Here is a 17,442-nt window from a genome sequence, read left to right as displayed (position 1 = left end):
TTTCTGACTTCATTCATGATTTTAGAAGGTCAGCATGCTTGTTATCTAACTTATCTTTACTGAAATAGACACTGACAGCCTCTCTGAACATGCAGTCAGCTCGGCTGCTGCAACTAGCAGACCTCAATTTTTGTGGATACACGTTTTACCCACTTTTTGCAAACATACTTATCCAAAATATTCTCTTTGACTCCACAACTTCCAAGATTTGTCCGTTCAGTTAACCAATATGACTGATTCTGACATTTCAAGATGACAGCTGACATTACATTTGCACTTCGGATCCAGTTCGGCCGTACAAAAAGAGATAGTCATTTATATTACCCACTGAATAAGTCACTGTGAACGAGACATTAATGCAGCAATTTTGTGTTACTTAAAGGAACAGCACTCTCAGAAATTAATATTCAGTCGTTATCTCCTCACCCGTCTACATGCTGATGGAAAGTCAGTTTAAGATTCATGATCCACAAATTATCTCTGGAGCTTCGCAGCAACACAGCGTCGCAGCGTTTTCTCCAAAACTAGAAGCTGATGACTTGTTTTAAAAAGTAGAAAACAACCCGAACAAAAACAAAACAAAATGTCTCCTTACAGCTCCGTCAGTCGCTTCTTCATGCCAAAATGTTTTCTGTAGATGCTAAGCTAAAGATGTTAGCGTGCCTCCATCTGACATGGGTGCATGAGTTTGTTTTGTTAGAAGAAAAGAAAAAAAAACAGGCAATGACATCATGATCTTTTTTGGTGGCTTGAACTTGTAACTGCTGGGAATCTTTATTCAAACATGACGTGTCAGCGGTCACTTTTCTTCCCGACAGCAGAAACCTGCGGTGTAAAATGCCGCATGGACGCCGACAAATCTCCACAGATCCCAACGTCAGCCGGATCCTCGCAAAAAGTCAAAGCTCAGCCTTGTTTTTGAATGATAGAAGTCAGAGAAAATCATGTGATCACGCTGGAGGTCAAGTGTTATTTCTACCTGCAGAATGAGTCTTACGTTTTTTTTTTAATTTACATTTTTGCAAAATGATGCATGTGCTTTCATTGTGTATTTGCAACAGAAACAAACACAAAAAAAAAAAAAAAAAGCCAACGACGGACAGGAATGAATCTTTGAATTATTTTGGTTCCTCAGAGAAACAAGTTTGTCTTCCAGTTAGTGCCAACAGGAACACCAATGAAAGTGCCAATGTTTACGGGGTCACAGGAGCAGAGCAGACACATTCAGGAGGAAACGTCGCCTCCTGGTTCTCAGACGCTGATGTGGACTCACAAACAGAAACATCTGGCACACGATGCTCCTCTCTTCTCTGTCTTTCTGTCCGGCTTCCTGTCTGCCTCTCTCCTCCTTCAGTACACTCACAGTTGAGTCCACTTCACGGGCAAAACTTGAATCTAGCTGCCAATCAAAACAATGTTTTTTTTTTGTTGTTTTTTTTTGAGAATATTATTCACATTCTGACCATGTCAACGATCCACTGCACATTTTTAATTTAGACATAATATCACATAATTGCCACCCCGGAAAGTTTTTTTGTTTCGCTGTATATTTCACTCGTCAACTCGAGTTGTCATTTGTGATGATATTCAGAAAGGTGTGTGTGTGTGTGTGTGTGTGTGTGTGTAAGAGAAGAAAAATATTTTCTGATCTGTTCAAATGAAGGAGAACGAGTTGTCGCCTTGTTAACTGATGTAATAAATCGATACTGTGTGATGGCTGACAGCTTCCTCGTGAAAATCTGTGGCCAGGGCAGCACAATTTGTCCAAATGTGTCGATTTAAATCATCATGAAGGGACGAACCACTTTGATTTTTTTTTTAGGGACGAACAGATTATAAGTAATCAGAGAGAGCGACGACCAACATTTGGAACAGAAACTTTGAATAAGCAGCGATGGTTTGTTGCCAAGTTCAATCCAATCTGTACTTTGAGTTACTTGATTATTTCCATTTTCTGTTGCTTCCACTTCACCGCCTTGTGGAGGCACATTATACTGTTTATTCCACATTCATTTGATAACATTAGTTGTTTGTTTTTTAGGTAATAAATCAAGCCTGGGCAGGATTATAGGGTCAGACTCATGACTAGGTTTGATCGGGTACTCGGCTGAAAGGAGCACTCGGTACAGATAATGTTCTTTTCATCAGATTCATCTGTAAAATGTGTTTATATCTGTGCTCACGGTGAAAGAAAATCTACATGGGATAACTGACTGAAGTTTATTCACTCATGTTTATAAAAATAGTAATCCTCTGATCAACGCAGCTCAATCTGAAGCTTTAAACTAACTTCTGGTTAGCCCCATCTGGCCTTAGTTGCCCGACTGTACAAAGAACATTTTGCAGGATTGTTTTAACTTCCTGCTGCTACAAAATGCAAAATGCATCTAGGAGGCGCCAACTGTAGAACATTTAGGGAAACTGTCGCAGCAAAAAAGTACGACACATCAAACAAATCATGCAAATATATGCTGTGTACCAAATTTGGGGAATTTTGGAAGAGGAGGGATTCAAAAAACTATTTTGTAGGAGTTTAAAGTCGCTGCTGAGCTGGTTGAAAACCTCCTGGTCACAAGCTTAGAGCTGCTTTGTGCTTGAAGGCAACAAACACAGTCACCCAACACCAGAACACACACAAACAAAATGAAACAGGACACATCACGACTTGTTCAACTGGGACTCTAACAACATGTTGTGTAACAGGCTAAGATGTGTGTTCATTCAGTCTTTGTGCAGACGATCACAAGTTATATATTGAACCAGGTCAACTAAGTGATAGTCATGCTGACTATAGATAGTTCACATTTTCAAAAGCTCGGGATTTCTTTGAACAGATAAAATGTGTATTCAGTTGCAGGTCAGGCGGTTTGTCTTGCAGCAATGCTCAGGAAACTCCACGACATCAGTGTGTGAAGACATCGACTGGTTAATAAAAGCCGGCGTCACTCCTCGGTGAGACCAGAGAAGCGGCTCTGTGGTCCGGAGGGAGTTAAAACACTTTATTTGCTGAGTCAGAGCAGCCGCCTGCTCGCTGCAGCGTGATAGCAGAGCTTTGTACTGCGTGGTAGGAAACAGGCCTATGGGCAGCAGACCGCCCTGACCTCAGTTTACACTGCATGAATCAGCCGGCCTTTTTACATGAACACCACAAACAAGACGGAGATTACCTCCAGCAGAGACTAACAGCATGCTGAGGGTGTTTCTTTGTGCCTGGCAACCTGACTGTTGAAACAAATGGCAGGTTACAGCTCGACGACTCGGGACTCAGACGGGAGCGGCTGAAATTTAACTTACCTCAGTATCACCCAAACATGTTGTAACCGACTACAAACTTATCTATAGCTGAGCTGCCCACAATAAATCATTTCTGCTTAACATCCATACATTTTGTCAGTTTCATAGTAAATGTTGGAACAACTCTGTGTTTGTGTGAGCTAATCTTGAGTTTGTCAGAAGGCTGTGAAAAAACAACCAGGCCATCGTGGACATCACGGGATCTTTGAACCGACCTCGACCACCAGGGTTGTTTAAGGTCAGTCTGAGGCTCGGTCATAGATGAATCTCTGATAAAACTACTGAACAATTACACGAAGAGATAAAATAACTTAGTGGGTTTTAAGAACGGCTCTCACTGAGTCACACTGGACCCTCCGTGCAGATGAGAGCGCAGAGGAGGGCGTGGGCCACATCTGGATCAGAAAACATGAAGGAGAAAAGCAGCTAAAGGCAGAAATCAGGATATAATATATGAGGAAAACACAGGAGGCTGTAACAACTTAGAGAGATACACATGTACTGTCCACACACACACACAGAGATATTCACCTGATAATAAACTTTTTGTTGTCAAAAGCCAAACAAAGACAAATGTCTCTTTCAGTTAAAGAACTTTAATTTGGATAAAAATCTTTAAAGAATCTGATCTGAAACATAAAAATGTCTTTAAACAACTTTTCGTCAAACAGATATGGTGATTACAAGTAAACTAAGAACTTAAGAAATTATGTGTTTATCGAGTAACTGAAGCTTGTGATAAACATTGATGGAAAAAGTTTCATAAATACCTTAACTTCAGTAAAAGTACTGCGGGGAAAAGAAACAGCTACAAGTAAAAGTCCTGCATTCAAAACTTTGTTTGAGTAAAAGGAAGTAAGTAAAATCAGCAACAGTAGAAGCAGTCAATGTGCAGAGAAGTGGAGAGAAACTGGATAAAATGTGTAACTCAAGTAACTACAGCTGTCAGGCAGATGTAGAGGAGCACAAGTATAAAACACGCTTTTTCCAGGAACCAGGACACACTTCAGGACTCAGAGCTGAACACACCCTCCTGGTCCGACTGTGGGAGGAGGATGCGTTGACGAGGAGGGTTCAAGTTCAATTGGGACGGCCCCCCAAAAAAAGTCCCCACACAGGGAGGAAAAGAAAAGAAAGCAGGCAGAGAGAGAAACTCCGGCCGGTCAGCAGCTCCACTGATGTTCATCCACGACTAAAAACAAGACATGCATTCTGTAGGCAGGTCGTGGCTGCTGCTGACGGGCTTCATCCTCTTTTATATCATCTACCTGCTGTTCGGAGCGCTGGTTTTCTCCAGCATCGAGCGGCCGGTGGAGGACAAGCTGCGCCAAGACATGGAGGACCTGAAGCAGGAGTTTCTGAACCAGAGCTGCGTCAACGCCGCGTCCCTCGAACTGTTTCTGGTCAAAGTGCTGACGGCCAACAAGTACGGCGTGTCCGTCCTCAAGAACTCCACCGTTACTACGAACTGGGACCTGGCATCCTCCATGTTCTTCGCCAACACTCTGGTCACCACAGTCGGTGAGTTCACACCAAAGTGCGACAGAAGTTTTAGCGAGAGAAAGTCACCTGGTGGCGTCTTTACGCACGACGCAAAGCTCGCCTCAGCTCACCTCCTGCTCAACAATAACTTCTACATCACGCTTCTTTCTCTGTAACATCACAACTGGGAACGATGAACGAAACAAGTTTGACTTTTATTTAAGATAAAACGCTACAATGGTCGAACGCTGTCTGTCATTTTATTGGTTATTTGGTGCCACGTGTCACAGACTTGAAGTCAGTTTGGATCAAAACGCAAACAGATGCCTCAAAAAGACCCGCAGCCTCGGGGGGGAACTCAGAGTTACCTCATTTCCTGCTCATTAATCTGAGAAATCCCCCAAACATGTTCCACAGTCCAACATGGAGGATTCTGTAGCACTTTTTAACTTCAGGTTCGGGGGCTTTTATTTTGAAGTTATAAGACAAACGTTAAAGAGAGCAGAGAAGCTCACTGACAGTCACTGAGACTCTGCAGCGTCTGCTTCAGTCATGGTGTGTGTGTGTGTGTGTGTGTGTGTGTGTGTGTGTGTGTGTGTGTGTGTGTGTGTGTGTGTGTGTGTGTGGTTTGATCTGAACTGTTCAGCATACAGACACCTGACCTGGATGTGACAGGAAGTGAAGTGTGCAGCTTGGGTAAGCGCACGGCTTTCATGCATAACAACAGGGTTTTGTGGTTTGGTTATTTACAATAAAGCTCAGCAGACATGCAGAAGAAGAAGAAGAAGAAACTTTATTTGTATCACATATTCTACAATGTACAACCCAGTGAAACTCTTAATGTCACCCGTCCTGAGGGAGCCGGGGGAAGCACACAGCCCGGGCACCGACTGGAGCGTTGATCTAGTGTACATGTGTTGATGCTGGAGAGGAAAACCATGCAACCACAACACAAACACACTGTAGTCCTGACCTGTTCACTCACCTCCATATCTGCACACCAGGCTTCACACTCATCTTCTTAATCTGACGACGAAGGGTGCAGGAAAAAAGTCTGCGCTCATTCATCTTGTGCAGACTTCTGTACGAGACGTCTGTGCTGAGCAGGATCAAACTTTCTCACTCTTACAAGCACCGTGTGGGCGAAAGTGTAGCGATCCAAGATGAAGACCGGATCGATATTTTAAGACTTCTTTGTTCAAACGTCAGCAGTAAAATGTTGCACTGGTGGAACAACACAGTGACCGAGACACTTACAGCAGGTCTGTTGTCAGTTTCACTCTTGAATGCTCAGTAGTAGGATGAGGGATGCACCGTCTTTAGTCTTTGCCCAAAGTGACGTCTTTGAATTGCTTCTTTTGTCCAACAAACAGTCCAAAACCCAAAAAGACTCTTCATTTACTGTCATGAATGACACAGACAGGCTGTCAGCTGGTCTGCTTTGCTTTGATTTGAAAATGGTTGATTGCTCCTTTTCAAGTAATCATTGCCGCTGTGATTACGGTGCGATATCTCAGTAAAATCCCGCAGAGGAATGACGGACTCATCAGATGCAAAATGTCCTTTTTGTTGCTGTGGAAGCAGCTTCCTAAAGTCTGGAGAAAATAACCCTGCGGATGTCACCACGCTTATTTCAGTTTGGGGAGTTGGGTTTGAAAGACGTGGGTTGCACTGTGGGAGATGTAGGATCCAGTGTCTCTAGAGTTTAATCCAAATGTTGGTTGCTGTGCAGCTGATTTCAGTATTCCAGTGAATCAGAGTCGATGGCCGTGTCTTCAGTGTGCAGACTGACGTCCTGAGGGTCGGTGGTGTGATCATGAGATGAAGAGTTTATTTTTTGTGTTTCCATCGTCTTTTTCATCGTCTCTTACGTAACAGTGTAGGACATATTCCCAGATATTATCCATACCTAATAAGCAACAACACTCACATATTTTCAGATCATGAGACAGTGAACACACCGTCTTAAACGACTTCCTGCTTCACATTTAATCCCACAAATTAATTTGTGGGAACCGTCCAGTACAACAAATTCTCCTTGCAGAATTTCCCAGCTGATTAAATTTGCTCAGATGATGTTTTGACAAAAAAAAAAAAATGCATCTATGGCAACATGAACTAATATCCTGCATCCCTCAGTGAATGTTTCTTGCAAAACATCTTGTCAGGGAATAAAGGCGGACACAGACTCACTTATCTTCTGACCAACAGCAAAAACATTTTAAAAAAAAGTAAAAATCACGCTTTGTTTAGGCTCTTTTTGCTTGATGTAAGAACAATTAAAAGCCTCTTGTTCTGGGACGGCTGCTTTGTCTGGTAGAATGGAAACAAACATTTTGTGAAAGAATGACAAACACCTGAAAATTTAAGGATTTTGCCTTTGAAATATATAAGAAGGAAAGATCAGAACGTACAGGAACATGATTAGAGGATGGAGAGAAAAGACCAACAAGGTCATAAAGGCCTGAAGTTGTTTAATTGATGGACTCGTTAGTCTTAAGAATGAACTCCTATTGAACGTGGTGTTTGTCTTTAAATGCTGTGTCAGTTTATTGGCCCGCAGTCAGAAACCAAGAAGACGTAACCTGAGCTGGACTTTTCTCAAAACTAAGTAGTAAAATCCTGCAGCATCATCATCACTTTAACACCACAGAGAGAAGCTGGCCAGTCGCTCACATGGGCACTGAGGAAATGCAAATGCGTGCATGAAGCGGAACAGAAGTGACCCTTGTGTTCAGGAGAAGTTTGCGATGCATCAATTTCCTTCACAATGCGGCATGTGTTTCCTTACGTGACACTTCCTCAAACGCTTTAATATGTTCAGTCCAGGTCGACGAGCGCGCGAGAGAGAACAAGAGAAAGGGCACAAACAGTCAGATGATCACAGGATTATTATCTCAAACTTCAATCTGGCAGTAAAACAAGAAGTGCACTCACATGTCAGTTCTGTGTCATGTTATAATTCCTCATCGTGCAGAATAACGGAACATTTAAACTGGAACCATGAAGTTGTTCTGCAGAACTAGGCTGTGACAGTTTAAACTGATGGGTCGGGAAGGAAGTGTGAAAGTGAGTTTGTTCACAGCCGTTTTACTATGTCGCAGACTGATGCTTCAGCAAAGCTTCATATTCAGTTCGTCACAGTTTATTTCCTCAGAGATTTGTGCTGTAGAGTTTTCAGAAATTCAGCATTTGAAACTCAAAACTAGGGCTGCAGGATATGGGACTATTTTAGCGGATGATTGTAACATGATTCCAATTAGTTGGAATTTTCATTTCCCCTTTAAAAATGATGTGACATGTGTCTGGGTCTGTACCAGACAACTGTCACTTGAATTAAAAGGGAAAGTTTCCTTGGAAATTAGTTCTTTAGCTTTCGCTTTTGATTTGATTTTCCAGTTTATTTCAGAGATGAATGAGAGAACTGAACTTGCAGTCATTACTCACTTTGACGATTTGAGTTACATCCATCTGTCAGTGTCTCTGCTGCTGAATGTTGGTGATGATGAACTAGAACCAGTTGGCCGACTGACAAAGAGATTTTTGTACTGATCAAATGACATGAAGTCCTTTTTCTCTTCTCTGGCTCCAATGACAACCAGGCTAAATGTTATATATTGAAGCTGTTTTCAAGCGTTTGTCGAACCTGCCGGGTGAAAGCAGCCAGCTCGAAGCAATTTAACTCTTCAACTCACCAAATTAAACACGTCTACAACTCTGCTAACATTACAGTGTTTGCACGGATGTTGTTTGCCAGCTCTCTGTGGAGCCGTGACTTCTCGTGCAGACTGGATGGACGGATCTATGCGACATCTCAGTTGACTGGGACGTTTCTTTACTCTGACATTTTAATAGTGTGTTGTTACACAAAAACACTTTCAGTCTGAGGAGATGAGCTGAGATCTGGTGCAGCCAGAGGCTCATTTCAGTCACGATAGTTTCAGTGCTACCTGGTGAGAATGCCTCCCTGTTGGCAGATATTCAGTGAGCAGTTTGTGTTGTGAGATGAGGATGTGTTTTCTGCCTCTCTGCATCAGTTCCCTGATACTGACCACAACTGCTGTTTTTCGGTGCTTTTGAGCTGAAGAGGTTGGCTGCAGACCAACTTCAAGAGCTCATCATGTTGCTGTTGCCGCTGGTCTTACAGGAACAACACCTGGGACTACTTCCACTAATTCTTTATCCATTGTACTCATGATCACATTGGTTATTTGTATGTTAAGCTTTGAGGAAATGTTTCAGCTTCTGTGCGGTCACCATGATTCAGATAAGGGAAACTCCTCAGACTTGCCAGAAACTGTCCCTGTGTGCACACAGTGCAAAGCTTAAATGACAGAAACATGTTCTCACTAAGCTCCCATAGTATCTAGCTCGAGTTTTTCCTACCAGGCAGCACTTCTTCTTAGGCTGTGAAGACCCATCTGTCAATGGGGCTTTGTTACAGGGAAATACAGTTGAATAGAAAACAGCTATATTGTCCAGATGAGTGGAAACTTCTATTTATCCCACCAAAGCAAGAAAACAGAAAGCAAGACATGTAGAACAAATGTGTTTTTAAAAAGAAAGAAGAAACTTTTTAATAAATCTTCGTCCTTTCTGCTCCTCATCTATCTCCTTCTGTCCTCTTCCTCGATCTCCAGGTTATGGTCACACCACTCCTCTGTCTGACACTGGAAAAGCCTTCTCCATCCTCTATGCTCTGATCGGCGTCCCCTTCACCATGCTGGTGCTCACCGCCTGCGTCCAGAGGCTCATGTACCCGCTGGTCCTCGCTCCCGTCAGCCTCCTGCACCGTTCGGGGATGGAGCCTCGTCCGGCCACCATCGTCCACTTTGTGCTGCTGGTGGTTCTGGTGTTGTTGCTGTTCTTTGTTGCGCCGGCGGCCGTGTTCAGCGCAGTGGAGGTGTCCTGGTCGTTCTTGGATGGCATCTACTTCTGTTTCATCTCGCTGTGCACCATCGGACTGGGGGATTTTGTTCCGGGGACGCAGCCTGGGCAGACGTACAGGGCGCTGTACCAGGTGGCCGTCATGGGTGAGTGCAGCTGTTGTTACGTTCATCATCTTTTTGTGTACTTTCAACTTGTTTCCAAAAAACTGCTGTAACTTTTCCTGATCACGTGGTAGTTCATGTGTCTGCTTGAGCCTCATTACTCTGTTTGTCTTTGTCCCTGTCACATTTGCCTCTTCATACCTGCATTTGGATCGTAAACAGTCTCTCAGTCACAGTGCTCGGCACACACACTTCCTCCTTTTTAAGGCTCGGTCATCTGCAGTATGTGTTTAATAAGAAGGTGGTGTCTCATTATGGTCTGGGACACAGTGACGGATGTACACAAGTACATATTTACTGAGCCTGGAGTCAGACCAATTAGTTTTACTGCAGATGAGTCTCACTCACACTTGAAATTTAACATGGCCGTGTTGAAAACTTCTGACGCGTGCTGCCTTTTAAAAGTTCTCACTTTCACTACCTTCCCACTTATGAGTCAATGCACACAAACTGATGAGAGTAAATGGAAACCAGTGACAGTTCACAAGAGGCTGGCTAACTAAGCTACCTCAGCTAGCTAATATTTACATCCTGCACATCACAAGCGCGAGTCTCTCGTCCATCTGCACGCTGACAAAACAAGGGAAAATATGTATGATGGGAATACACAAAATGTAAATAACATGTGCTGGTTTACAGGTAAACTCTGCGGGGCACCTGAAGCAGGATACTCGGCAGCTAACCAAACGTTGAGCAGCTGGAGCTAAACTGAAACACTTGTAATCTAAAATAATATACAGATAAGCAGTAAGACTGTACCTTCTGGTGCAATAAGGAACTTTTTCTGGATTAAAATAAAATCCAGCTAAATATCGCAGCTGGTTTTCATCTTTTTGAGGTGGAGAATTAGGAATTTGTAGGAATTTGTAGGAATCGTATTTATTCAGACAGTTTATCACTTTAAATTGGATCATATATTCATCATTGTGTATACGATGATGATGATGATCCACAAACCTACTACACATGGGAGTCACATGATTGAGTCTAGTGTGGTTTTTCTCCTGTGAGGGTCACACGCAGCTGCCACATGCCTGCAGCGCTGTACATGAGAGCAAGTCCACCACAATACTTCTGTCTGAGTCGGCAGCGTGTTGACCTGCAGCGTGTTGACCTGCAGCGTGGTGACCTGCAGCGTGGTGACCTGCAGCGCGTTGACCTGCAGCGTGTTGACCTGCAGCGCGTTGACCTGCAGCGTGGTGACCTGCAGCGCGTTGACCTGCAGCGTGGTGACCTGCAGCGCGTTGACCTGCAGCGTGGTGACCTGCAGCGTGTTGACCTGCAGCGTGTTGACCTGCAGCGTGTTGACCTGCAGCGTGTTGACCTGCAGCGTGTTGACCTGCAGCGCGGTGGCCTGCAGCGTGTTGACCTGCAGCGCGTTGACCTGCAGCGTGGTGACCTGCAGCGCGTTGACCTGCAGCGTGGTGACCTGCAGCGCGTTGACCTGCAGCGTGTTGACCTGCAGCGCGGTGGCCTGCAGCAGGGTGACCTGCAGCGCGGTGACCTGCAGCGTGTTGACCTGCAGCGTGGTGACCTGCAGAGGTGCAGCGCTGAGAGACAATCTCACAAATCTAATCGGAAGATTCTCGTCTCTCTGCTGCAGTAACTTTTCCTCACCATCTTTTGAAGAGAAGGAAGACGATGCAGTTTTTGTGTCTACGTAAAGAAAGCATCCCTGCTGATGGCTACCAGGAAAAAAAAAAAACTGTAGTTCCTTTGAAATGATTTCTTGAGGGAATGTAATAGAAAATAACCCTCATATATCCAGGATGACTGTTCAGCTGTCCTGCTGTGAGGGGAGAAGCTGACCTGTCCAGGCCTCATCCTCACCTCTGATGTGAGAAGTCACACCTCTCACTGCTTCTCCTCTCTCAGTAGCACATCTAGGTTGACACATCAGCTCTTTGTAAACAGAGCTGCTCCCTGAATGCATCTGTTAGCTGTGAGGAAATTTAAACTCCCTCTTCTGTGTTGCTCATTGTTTGTTGGTCCGACATTGTGGAGAGTTCCTTTTTAAAACAGAAGTAAAATTATCTTCAGAGCGTTCGTTAGATAGAAGTCTGCTTTTTGATGAGCTTTAGTGGAACAGCAGCCCGACTGTAAGGTCAGGTTCAGTGTGTGTGTGTGTGTGTGTGTGAAGAGGTCGATGGTTTAGATGAGAGAGCAGTTACCATCTTTTTTCTTTATTTATGTCGGTCTGTTAGTTCAGTCAGTCCAGGACCCTGGTCCACATCTGACACCGACTTGGACTGTTATTTTCCTTAATGATTAATCTGCAGATGGTTGTAGGTCGTAGATTTACACGAAAAAAGAAAAACACTTGACATATTCTTCGAGATTATAAAGTCATACATTTGCAAGAAAAGAACTCTAAAAACAGTGTGTTTTATTGTTTTTTTTCGTGCATGTGTCACATCACAGACCAGATGAGCATGTTGACATCTTTACATTTCTCCTTTTCTTCACCTACAAGTCCAAAACCCAGAGATGATCAGTTCAGAATGATTTATGAGGGAGAAAAGAAGCAGATGTTGCCACATAAAAACATGGAACAGGAGATTATTTGGTATTTTTTTTCACTGTTTTGGCAGAAAAAAATGACTGAAACGTATTATTTTGATTATCAGAATAGTTGCCTGTGATATTTATAGTCTGTATCTCCCATACAAGAAAATTAGTTTTGGGCAACAAAATCTTGTGAGTCATCTTTCATCTTTTACCCGGTGACTCGTGGTGTTATTTCACTTAAGTTCATTTCTGCTGCAAAGCTACATCTAGAAATTTAAATGAATGTGTGTGTGCTGTTATCAGTAAACTACTGGGAGCCTCTAAAGAAGTTTGTTTAATAAGAAATATATCTGTTTGACTATGACACTTGTTTTTGTGTGATCTCTAAAACCATAAAACAAGCAAGAGAATAACTATGTTGCACCTGCAGCTGTACTGCGGTTATCAGAGGTGCGTCGGCTTGGCAGCTCGGACAGGAAAACCATTTGGGATCATTCCCAATAATGTGAGTCAGCTTCTCCATAAAGCCTCAGACTGGATCCCAGTGTGTCTTTGTTCTTGTTCAGCCGGAGACGCCGCTGTCACATGACGGAGGTTATTTTCATAGTCATGCTCTTGTTTTTCACTTTCTGCGCGGCTGTTTTCTCTGTAATTGAATCAGTGCTGGAATGACCTTTTTGTCTAAAAGTAGTCACGCTGTTGTTTTGTTCCGTCGCGGTCTCAGTCAGAGACTCTGCAGTGAATATCTGAATAACACTCAGAGCAGCTTGTTGAGATAAATGTGGTCTGCTGCATTCAGGAGTGAAACACTGGTGAATGTTGTATTTTCATGCACTCTTATTTAGTTTTCGTCGTTTCCCCTGCAAGAAAAAATCCCCTTAAATTACTTCACGGGCTTTTTTTTTTTTTTTTTTTAGAACAGCTGCTGGTAATTAACATATAGATAACCACCAAACCCAAGGTTAAGTATCTTTCTGTGTAACGGTTACTGTTACTGGACCCATGTGGACACTCTTGACTTCAGCCCAGCAGCTCGTACGGAGCAGCCGAGTTGTTTCCTCGTCCCACAGGCTGCATTATATAATGATGATGTAGGTCGAGTCAGATTAACCCAAACAGTCCCTGCAGGTCCTGAGGAGGATTAGTGACCCACTGCAGGATGTGGCCCGTTCTCACAGCCCGATGATTTCACTTGAAACTGGTGCTTTAGTGCTGCATGTTTAAAATATGTAAATGTGTGTTTATAAATAGACACCAAGCTGCAGTGCTAAATGAAGACGAGGGCCAGATACTAGACAGGGTTTTTCTTTTTGTGTCACAGTATTTCCTGTTGAGGTGTGACATTGTTTCCTGAGACGGAAGATTTTACCATCTAACTTTATTAATTGCATTCTGTTAGTCAGGGTTACTTCTGAATGTGCACAGTAGAGTTTCTCCCTCTCGAGGTCCAGCTCTGCAGTCCAGCTCTGCCCGCAGATTCTGAAATCTCCTTTACAAAGATAAAAGCTGCATGTACCAAATATCCTGAATAGAAAGAGTCGTGATTGACCTTATTTGCAGTTAAAGGTCTCCAGTCAACATTTCTACAGACGGAGCAGAATTTTTCACTGCGTTACTGCAAGTGGCCAAACGGCAGAATCACCCCGATCCTCTGCAGATCTGTCACACTGTGGGGTTTGCAAACTAGAGAATACATCCGGCTGAGTGGCCAACATCCAGTTTCATCTCGGGCTAATTCGCATGAGGATGAGAGGATTTACTCGTACTACTTGTCTCCACTTTTCAAATACTATCGGACAGAATGGATTAAAATCTCGTAATGAAACAGTATATTGCACGGGTTGTTCACATGATGTAGTAACAAGTTTCAGTTAATGGACCTTCTGTATTTGCAAGTAATCTTTACATTATCATCATATACAGTGTCGTCTGATTGTGCAATGCAAAGGTCCCAAACACGGTGCAGCTCCCTCAACATATTGTTGACCGTGCAAAGTTCAAAACTGCTGCCTCAGGTCTTTTCCACAACAACAACACAGCATTTCCAGAGCAAATATTTTTGGAAGGCGCTTCAGAGTTTGGACAGTCGAAGTCCATTAACTCATCACCTGCGTGTTTTCACCTGATGAGTGCTTCTTCACTGGTGTACAGTGTTATACAGGAGCAGTGTGACATTAAGAGAACGACAAGTTGGCAAGTTCACTGATTCAAGTCCAGTTATTTATTAATCAGTTTATTCATCATATGTTGTTCTTTGAATCTATTTTGGTTAGTTTGCATTAAGCAGTCCTACATGTTCTTCCTGTAACCTGAAGGCAGTAAAACATTCAGGACCAAAGCTAATAACATGCACCCAGCAGGTGCTGACCTGTGTGCATTAGGCTCCACTCGCTGTATTTTCCCACAGTAACAGTGAAGTTACTGAGGCCTCTGTAATCCCACACTGTTTTTCTCCTGGTGTTGGCCTACTTGTACAGTGAGAGACCATTGTCCAGGACTTGAACTCTGTGGTTATGTGAGGCACTTCAGCGCCCACATGTGACAGAAGAAAAGCACATGTCTTTTCTTTAAGGCAAACACAACAATCAACACATTTCATTTTTCACCTTCACCACCAACTTCAGGGCATGTTTGTCTGTTCAGCTGAAGTGGATTCACTAACATGGTTTCCTCTGTCCACGGTCCAGAGTGTGTCAGATTGCACGTCACTGTTAATTCCTCGGCTCTTTACTGGCCACATTTTCAGAGGTGGAGTCGACTGTGAGAACTAGCTTGTCTACGATCATCTCTTTGTTTTTTGGTCCTATTAAAAGTAACCTGTCACCGGGCTGAGAAGCGTTGATCAGGTTATAACCTCACATCACAGCTGGCTGTGGTCAGAGGGGCTCTGTGGGTGCACATCTGTCTGACACTGTGCTGCTTTGAACCAGATGTGGGCAGTTTCCTCTACATGGTACATAAAATGGCACACATCATTGAAATGATGTCTCTGTGCACATCACATGAACCGACAGCATCGTGACCACAGACTGTTCATCACCTGGCTTTCTGTGGCTGAATTCAAACGGGGAAAGTCTCTGCGACAGTAATAGCTGTTAATCACAGATTCTCTGTAATCTGCTGCCGTTTGATTATCACCTGATGGAGATTTAACGTCTGTGCTGCATCCTGGTTCTAGCTGCTACAGAACAGGGACACCAGCACCACTAAAAGGAGCACAGTTTGTTCCATGTTCAACACACTGATTGTCTGTTGCACTTGTGTGAGACTGTAGTCGTTGTTGAACACCAGAAACTCTTATTATCACGACAACCATATCCTATTAATATATTCCCAGTCTTATTATCTGGTCTACATCCATGAATAGTGAAAGGTCAGCTGCAGCTCATGACCTCTGACCCCTGTCTCTCTGCCCTCCTGCAGTCTACCTGTTCGTGGGTCTGATGATGATGTACCTCCTGCTGCGCACCTTCCACAAAATGGCCGACTTGCACGGCTTGACCACCTTCCTGCAGCTGCCTCGCTGCGAGGAGTCCGACCTGGACGAAGACAGGGAGCCCATCGTGGATGACCAACGTGAAGATCAGATGCCTTCTTGCCAAACACAAAAAGGAGCCAGCAAGCCCCTGGAGCCGGGATCCCAGCCCTCGTACAACACCATCAACAAGGGCTGAGCTGTGGGGAGGGAGAGAAGAAAACAAAGCTCTACCTCTGGTGGCCCCCTTGTGGTAAAACCTCCAGCCCGGTGGGCTGAATCTGAATTCTTGTCTTGATTTTTGTCATTTTGTCCTCTCTCGTCTCCTTTGTTACAAACATCCAGAGGATGATACTGGTGAGGAATCCAGATGAGTGTTGAGATTCAGCCTTTATGAGAGGACCGCCAAACTGTTTGTGAATGCTCTCTGCTTTCACATACAGACGAAGAACTAATTTTACCTGACTACGACAACCCACCTGGGCTAAAAGACATAGATGTTCCTTTTCCTCCTCCGCACCGGTGTTGTAGCTGTGGTGTGTTCACTGTTCGGGCTCGGCTACTGCACACACTCTACAGCCTCAGGATGACACATGAAGGGCTCAGACTTGTGAAATACAGTTAGTTGTTTTTAGAGAACTTTTTTTGTATATTTTTTTCATGCATTGTCACATTGTGCGACAGGTTTGGAGTTGCTAGTTGGGGACTAACACTTATTGTAAAGCCTATAATTGTGCTGAAACTTAAATCAGGTGGCAAGCACGACCTGTGGATGACCCTCCCATGTCTACTTCACAAAGATCTTTTTACACCTTTAACCACATTTGTTTTTTATTTGGGTGTTTTGTTCAGCCCCTGTTTATACTTCACATCAAGGCCAAAAACACCTCCAGACTTTTGACCAGAACGTCCAGTCATATTTGTAGCCTCGACTTACTTGTACCTCGATTTAATGCATTCTCCTGAGTGATCACGACTGCAGTGAAAGGACGAATTAATCTATTGGACCTTTTACATCACCTCCTCAAATAAGGTCGAATGTGGTCGAGCATTTAACACACTGGGGACATCAAGTGGAACGTGTTCAGTCAGATTTCCTGTGTGAAATGGTAATTTTCCTGTGTCTGGGTCAACCTAGAAGAGTTTAGACGAGCTGTGTGTTTGCCCCAGGAACACAGGTTGTCCTACTTTATGGTGCCTCCCCCTGGTGTCCACATGTATGTAGCACGTTACTACACCTCCAGAACGGCAATAAATAGGGTCAAAGGGTTGGAATAGAGGGAACGAGGAAAGGAAAACATTTAGAGTGTTTTATGGTGGTGACTGAGAAGTGATGTTTTTCAGTGGAAAACCAAATGTTACTTGTCAAACTTGTTCTGTTTAATCCATCATAATGAACATTTAAAACGCACTTTAATGTTCACATCATTTGTCTTTTACCATGACAGTTGTAGTTGAATGAACAGTTTCATTATATCCTGATACTGTAAGACAAGTTGCGTGTATGTTGTTGAGTAATGTGTTTAATGTATTCACTTTGGATAACTGTAAATTAAAGGATTATTCTGTATTATTTAGTCATTTGTTAACCATGTCATCTCCTCCTCTTCAACTCCAAAATCAAAACTTAAT

At 43.5% G+C, this 17,442-nt stretch overlaps 1 protein-coding gene across 1 annotated transcript; it reads left to right on the top strand.

Moving 5' to 3' along the window:
- Positions 1–3,912: 3,912 nt before the first annotated feature.
- kcnk6 (potassium channel, subfamily K, member 6) lies at positions 3,913–17,380 on the top strand. Its single transcript, XM_037122715.1, has 3 exons — positions 3,913–4,815; positions 9,417–9,809; positions 15,759–17,380. Exons 1-3 carry the CDS (start codon positions 4,500–4,502, stop codon positions 16,007–16,009), a joined length of 960 nt encoding a protein of 319 aa, XP_036978610.1. The 5' UTR covers positions 3,913–4,499; the 3' UTR covers positions 16,010–17,380.
- Positions 17,381–17,442: the final 62 nt, after the last annotated feature.

This window comes from Acanthopagrus latus, chromosome 2 (genome assembly GCF_904848185.1).
Source record: "Acanthopagrus latus isolate v.2019 chromosome 2, fAcaLat1.1, whole genome shotgun sequence".
NCBI lineage: Eukaryota > Metazoa > Chordata > Actinopteri > Spariformes > Sparidae > Acanthopagrus > Acanthopagrus latus.
This window is presented reverse-complemented; position numbering and strand designations above follow the sequence as displayed.